Source organism: Physeter macrocephalus, unplaced genomic scaffold, assembly GCF_002837175.3.
Source record: "Physeter macrocephalus isolate SW-GA unplaced genomic scaffold, ASM283717v5 random_212, whole genome shotgun sequence".
Taxonomy (NCBI): domain Eukaryota; kingdom Metazoa; phylum Chordata; class Mammalia; order Artiodactyla; family Physeteridae; genus Physeter; species Physeter macrocephalus.
In genome coordinates, this window is record NW_021145498.1 from 1 (window position 1) to 7,353 (window position 7,353).

A 7,353-nucleotide genomic window follows, 5' to 3' on the forward strand; every position below is an offset into this window, starting at 1 on the left:
TCTCGAAGGTTCAGCCCCGAGGGGGACGTACAGAGAAGGATGGAGGGCAGGAGCTGACCGGCTAGAAGAGGGGGCGGGGACTGGGCTTCTCCCAGGCCGGGCTGCCTCCTACTAAACGCGCTCGGAGGAGAGACGCGATCCCCAATCGCTCCAGGCAGTAGCGCTGATGAAAAATCTTGGGTTGGTGCGTTGTTGATTTTCCTTTTTTTCCCCCTAGATTTCACAGCTTTGCCTCCGGACCATCTGTATTAGAGACAAAATCTAACACTGCACTAAAAATAACGATTCCAAACATTCTAATTACACCTTTTGGTGACAAGGTTACTGGAATAGCACTTTACCATAAAACCCTTCAGCCCGATGATAAAGCTATCGGCACTTTCAGTTTTAGAAAAACAATGGAAGAAGCCCTGGAGCCCAATATCCCATGGGGTCCCTCAAGCTGACATTTTGAAAGCACTGGGTGGGGACAAGGAAGGGCAGCACTGGCGGAGGGCAGGGAGGGAGACCCTTGGCCAGGCTGTGTGTCTGTGCCAGGGTCGAGCAATCCTCAGAAGCCAGGGACTCAATCTCCGGTGGCTGGATCTTACTCCCACGTTAGAGCCGGACAAATAGGAAGAAGCTCGGAGCAATTTTCCTTTCAGCAGGGTAGTCAGTGCAGGGAGGGGCGGGATGGGCTGCTGCAGCCGTGGCCTGTGGACCTGAGGCCATCCGCGAAAATGGGAAGAAAGTCCGCCAAACTGGCCATTTTGAAATCCATACAAGAGATGCAAAAAAAATTTTAACTTAATTATATCTTTTTCTTTTTAAACTAGATCATATACAGATACAGACTAAAGCAAAGTAGTCTGGGGTATAATTCCTTTAAAAACAATTGATGTAGCTATATTTTAAAACCAATACAAGATACTGGCTTTCAGCAATTTCAAAAGGCTTTCAGCGGCAGATGTTTCTAGCTGGACGGCCTGTAGGCCAGCCTTCCCGTCACAAATGGGTTGAACATCTCCAAGCACAATAGGTCTCTCTGGTCCCCCGGGAGGTGGAAACAGCCTCCAGGAGCAGGGGACACGTGGCCCTCCAGCTCCCCCCCGCCAAGGGTGCCCTGGGGACCTCCAGCGCCCCCTAGAGCACCCTGCATATGGGGGAGGTGGGTAGGGTCTGGGTCAAGAACACAGACCAAGCCAGCACACACCCAATTTCTCCAAACCCTCCATGGCCTACGATCCAAGAACCACGTGGTCAAACTTGGAATGAACAAGACAATGGTTTGGGCCACCCAGACCACGTTCCCACCTGACTTGGTGGTGCCGGCATCTGGATATAAGAACAGAAAGGGGAAATGGCGGCTGACCAGGACCTGGCGAGGGCCGTGGGCTGTTGAATGGGGACGAGGCAGACAGCAGTGACCTGAACTGATGGGGAATCTGGTCTGGCCCAGCCCCCCCACCAAGGGGGGCACAGCCCCAGCCTGTCTGTGCACTAGTGGGAGAGCCTTGGTGTCAGAGGCCCTTCTGGACCCTTGTTTCTGTACCCTCCAGGCTAGAGGGTATGGCATATGCGGGGTGTGTGTGTGTGTGTGTGTGTGTGTGTGTGTGTGTGTGTGTGTGCAGCCAGAAGGGGCTAGGGAAACTGTAGCACTGTCCCTGCTGCCACCACAAGCCCCCAACCTCAACCCCCCAGTGTGGGCTGAGCTGGGCGGGCAGCATCTCCAATGCAGGAGCAGGAGAGACAACCCCAGGAACAGCAAGGACAGATATTTAAAATCACCAATTACCCAGGAAAGTACTTTTGCTTTTTTGAGTTATAAATCTATAAGAGGAAAAAAGCAAGGGAGAGGAAGAAGGAAGAGCAAGGAAGAGAAAAAAAGCAGCCTTGCAGAAGGCTCGCACTGGAACAGGAAACGCAGGCGAAGGGCTGATTCCAGGAGAGTGCTGAGTCCAGCCCCTCTACTCCCAGCGTGCTCCAACTTTTCGTATCTCATGTTATAAATGCTAAACGCCCATTAGTAATCAAGCAATTTCTCGTATTTTTTTTCTTTTTAAGTAATTTATGTTTTTCTTTCTGACTGCCCTCCCTTCTGACATTTTCCCTTCTAGCCTGACTCTGCCATCCGTTTTAATCCACACACTAATTGTAATCCCATTAAAGCAGATATAATTTTATTAGTATTCACAGTTCATCAAGCTAGCAATAACTGTTACTGCCAAATTAACAACAACAAAAAAAGCGGCAAACAACATTTCTGATGTTTAGAACAAACTGTAAACAAAAGCAAGCCAACCTTTCAGGGTGACCAGCGGGTCCCCACACGCGAAGCCCCTCCAGCTTCCTGCAAACTCAGCCGGCGCTGGCCAGTGACCTCCAGGGTCTCAGGCGAGATAGCGGCCCCTTCGCCACCCTCTGCCTGGCCCTGCTTCTCTTCTGACCTGGCTCGACAGTAATATCAAAGCCACCCGAGACGGGGACTGCTCTGGAGACCTGGGTCAGCTCTGCCAAGGAACAGCTCTCTCCGGGAGAGAACTGGAGAAGACCCGAGTGCAGGGCGGCCTCAGCTCTCTCCTCCTGGAGCAAATTTGCTGCGAACTCGCCTGCACCGAAATCCGTCGGCGGCCCCCGCGCCGCCCCCAGCCGAGCCGGCGCCGGCGCTGCGCTCCCCCAGGGCGCAGGCCGCGGGGCTGGGCCGCGATCTGGCCACGCTTTGTCCGGCTTTAGCAGGATACCAGAAGCACTTGTTAAAGCAAATGCATCCCCTGCAAACCCATTCTCGCCCTGACACTTCAAGGCTTTATATAGAAACAGGATTTGCTCGTCTTACACCAGCAGTCCCTATTAACGCTCACCCCGCGCACACACCGCCCTAATCCGAGAGGCCGCGGCAGCCCGCCCCCCCCACCACCTTCACAACGGCCGTTTTGTTCCCGCAGAATGTGCCTCGTTGTCCCAGCCCCGGAATGTTTTAAGGATGTGAATGCAGAATGCAGAAATGAGGTTTCCGCGGAATTTAGTTCTTTTGCAGGAAGGGGTGGGGGAGGGTGGCAGGAGGGGAAAGGCTTTATTTTTAGCCGGCTCCGAGGCTGCCCCTCCGAGACGCTGGGGGACCCTGGGGAAGGCCGCTCTAAACCGCGATGATCCGGCTCGGGGCGCCCGCAGGATGCGCGGGCCGCCACCGGTGCCGGAGCAGGGAAATGAAACCGAAGGCTTCTCCGCAAATGCTCCAAGGAGAGGAGGGGCAGGCTCCCGTTCGACCCTCGACCGTACCCACCTCGCGGCAGGGCCTCCTCTCCCGCGCCCACCCGGCCGGCACTGACCTGTGTGCGAAGCCATGGGCAGCGGCGACGGGAAGTACTTTCCGGGCTGGAAGTGCGCCGGGGGCTGCGCAGAGGGCCCGGCCGGGGCGAGGCGCGCGGCAGCGGCGGCGCTGCGGTGGCCCAGACTCCCGCGGTCCGACAGCAGATGCGGCGGCGGTGCGAAGTCGCGGCCATCCATGCCGGGTCCCGGCCCCGGCCCCGGCCCGCCGCCGCCTCCCGGGAGCAGCGCGGCCGGGGCCCGGGGGCGGCTCGGCGCGCGGACGGCGCGCGGGCGGCGCGGAGGAGGCGGCGTCCGGGGTCACTGGCGGCGGCGGCGGCGGCGGCGGGGCCGGTCCGCACTTGGTGACTCTGGGGCTCGGCTCGCCCGGGGGTCTCCGCCCCGCCCGTCCCCCACCCCCCCACCCCGTCGGCCCGAGCCGCGGCCAGGCCCGGCGGCCAGGCCCGGAGCGCTCCGCGCGTCTCCCCTCTGCACGCGCGCGCGCTGGCCACCCGGGCCGCCCCGATCCTCGCGCGCACACGCACCATCCAGGCCACGCTCCGCCCGGAGGAGCCTGAGGGAACCCGGCCGTACAGCTCGACGCTTCCCCTTCGCGGATCCCTGCGGCGAGGGCGCCTCGGCGAAAGGCTGCTGGCTCCGCTGGGTGATAAAAACCCAAATCTGCGAAGCCATCACGCACACACACACACACACACACACACACACTCACACACACACACACACTCACACACACACCCTCTCCCCTCCCCCGCTGCCCAAAGGTGTCTCTGAGGAAAGGCCTGGGGTCGACGCTAGCTTTTTTCCTCTCCCCACATTCCGAGGTTCAGCTTTTACTGCATTCTGCTTAACCGAATGACCATGCTAATTTAGCGAGTAATTTTATTGATTGTAACTCGAGGTTTTTTTTTAATAACCTTCATTTTCTCCCCTCTCCCATCCCCCTCATGCATCTTTCGTCCCATTCTTTTGAACCCGCCGCGCCACCCCCCAACATCCCTAACGGGACCAGGCCCTCACTCCGCATTGCCGAGCCAGGACCCCGGGCCAGCTCCCCGGAGCCCCAGGGGTCTACGTCCGCCGGCGGCGTCACCTGGGCCGCCACGCCGCAGTGCCCGGTCGGCCGTCCCGGAGCCGGGAGCTTCCTGGAGAGGCTGGAACAATCACCCCGCCCCCCAGTCAAATTCGCCCAGGATCTTCCTCTGAGGATTGGAGGTTTGGAGGGGGGCGATTTGAGAGTCAGAAATTGTTTTCTCTCAACGCCCCAAATCGGCCACATTATTTCTCCCTTCAGCGCCTGCCCCGGGTCGCCGAGCCGAGGCCTGTCTCTGCACGGCCGGGGGACGTGGGGTTTGCGACGCCGGGCTGGGCCCTGAGGAGGCGGACAAGTGCCCGGGCCCAGCGCAACCTTCACCGTTGCCCGGGTTCCAGCAGACCCCCGGCCTCCGTCGTCCACCTCCACCTCCCGGCTGGGCACTTAATGCCCCCCACCTCCCTTCTCTTCCACCCCCACCCAACGCCGAGAGTCCACTCGGAAGCGAAATTGGGGGTAATTTCAGACGCTGAGTGCGCAACGGCGGAGCAACGCATAGACTGGACGGCTGTGCGCTCGCGTGGAGGACCTCTTTCATTCGACACATTTCTCCTCATTTCCTAAATCTGCATTGTTTTAATGTTTGATATCACCTCAACAACAGGGAGATGGGTAGGCTTAATATTCTTAACTGTGAACTTTGCAGAAAGTCTTCTGATTTTTTTTAGCCGTCCCACCGTGACAATAAAGCGATTAAGATGTTTTCCATTTTGTGAATACCATTTTAAATTGCTATATTTAATGCTACAGGTTCTACACGTCTTATTTGCAGACTATTTTGTGTTTGATTTAATCTACAACCGAAAACATAATGTATTAAGTGAATACATATTTGCTCAGCTGATAAGCTTTTTAATATTTATTCGGAGAGCTTTTGCATTGTAAATAAACGGGACCTACACAAAGAGTTCTCTTTGTCTCTCAACTTTATACAAAGGGGTTTGGGGCTTCCTCCCTCTGGGGATAGTCCGCTCTCTACCCCGGTCTAACAAATAACTCGGCTCGCCGCCGCTCCGGCCTGCAGAGCGAGCGCCCGGCCTCCAGGGCCGGGGGAGCGCCGGGCGAGGGGGCTGCCCGCGCCGGGGTCAGGGGAGGGAGGGGCTGCCCGCGCCGGGCTAGGGGCCGGGGGGGCGCGGGGAGGGACAAAGGGAAAGGAGGGGAGGGAGGTCGGGAACCTGCGGCTTCAAAGGCGCGGAGGGCCCGGGGCTGCGCGCGCGGGGGGTGGGGGGCTTCCCGGCGGCCTCCGGGGAGCCGTGTATGCTATGCTTTTGTTTTGTGGGGTTTCTTTTTTCCGATAAGAAAGTCCCAAATTGTCGAGAAAGAGAGAGTTGCTCTCGATTCTCGGGACGCGGGCTTGGCTACCAGCAGCAATTTTAATCTTCACCTTCTGCGGGCGGATCGCGGGCTGGATTGATTCTTCCCCACCAGCCCGCTAGACTTTTTACGCGGAAAGAGGTGGGTTATTGTCGCTCGTCTGTGCCGCAGAGATTCTTACCAGGTGGGAGGGAGCTTTTCTTTGTGTTCTTTGCTCCCGGGGAGAGGCCGCGCTGCGCCTCACTGCCCGCCAGAGAGCGGCTCCTGGGGGCCTGCGGAACACGAGCCAGGCAGGGAGCGGGTCGGCGACGCGCGGCCGCCCCGGCCTGGGCCCGGAGCCCCGAGCCGCGAGCCCGGAGCCCAGGCGCCGCCATTCGCGAGTCCTAGGGCTCCGAGCCCCCTCCCCCCAGCTCCAGGAGAGGCCGCAGCAAAGGACAGCTCCAGCCTCGGATCGGGCCAGACTCAGAGAGGAAACGGAGCGAAAACGGTGGCGGGCACGGGGCCCCACGCCGGGTGGAAAATCGCTGACAAGGGTATTTTGGAAAGAGCCGAACCTCGGAAAGCCGGGCTCTTCCCCAGGACCCCGCGGCGCGGTCCCCGGAGCCGCCCGTCCCTCTGCGCGTGGCTCAAGCGCTCCAGGATGTGGGGCTCCTTCGGGTTTGCTTCGGTTTTAACTTATACAAGGAAAACCCTGCCCTTGCTTCGGCCGCCCGCACTCCCCGGCGCCGTCTCCGAGTGCGTTGGCGTTGTGGGACCTGCAGGCTGGGCTGGGGCCCGGCGCGCGCGGGGCGCGGGCTGCTCGGGCGCCGCCACAGAACCCGCTCCCTGCGAAACTGTCGCGCCCGACACTCCCCCCCCCCCGCACGCCGGGAGAGGACCGAGGCCCGGGGCCACGTCGGACCCCCGCACCCCAGGGCGCACCCGCCCGCAGACCCCGCCTTGCGGGCGGTGGCCTGAGCCCCGCACACCGCCCGGAATGCGCGCGGGGAGAAAGCCCCGCTGCGCTAGCCTCGCTTGGCCACCTCCTCCACCCTCACCTCCCCCGGAAAAAAATTTCTGAAATGTCCTGAAATGAATTAGGCTCTGGGAAACAAACCCCCCAAAACCTCGCGGTTACCCCTTTCCGCCCGGTCCCTCGCCCCGCAAGCGGCCGGCGGCCGGCAAGCCCCTCTGGTAGGCGGCTCGGGCCGCCTCGGCCAGCGCGAGCCAGCCGGTTCCCGGCGCCGCGGAGCGACCGGGCGGGGCTGACCAGAGGCTGCTCGGGGGAGGGGAGCAGGGTGTGTGGGGGGCGAACAACTGGGGTTCGTTCGTGGTGCCGCCAGAACCGGGAGCGCGTTGGCTGCGTCGGGGACCTCGCCGACTGTCCAGCCGGAGCCGCCCGCGCGGCTTGCGCCAGACGCAGCCTGGCGGTCCCTGTCCTGTCGCGATCATTTATTTTTAATGCTGGGTGTCGATCGAGACAACAAGCGCTCAGAGCAAAGCAAGGACGCATTACGGGGGGAATTTTAAAGCGATCGATAAGATTTTTCAAAGGGAGAAAAAATCGCTCTTATATATAGTCCATCTTAAAAAAAAAGCCTACTCGACATTATAACGGATTTTTTAAAAGGGAAGATATATACTTCTTAACATCGCAACCCTGA

The 7,353-nt window shown here is 59.7% G+C and overlaps 1 protein-coding gene across 1 annotated transcript; it reads left to right on the plus strand.

Annotated features, from left to right (window-relative positions):
* The first annotated feature begins 3,789 nt into the window (after positions 1-3,789).
* On the plus strand, positions 3,790-5,259 carry LOC114484956 (basic proline-rich protein-like). The gene is made up of 2 exons (XM_028484695.1): positions 3,790-4,518; positions 4,598-5,259. The coding sequence occupies exons 1-2, from the start codon at positions 4,251-4,253 to the stop codon at positions 4,867-4,869; spliced, it is 540 nt and encodes a 179-aa protein (XP_028340496.1). The 5' UTR covers positions 3,790-4,250; the 3' UTR covers positions 4,870-5,259.
* The last annotated feature ends 2,094 nt before the right edge of the window (positions 5,260-7,353 follow it).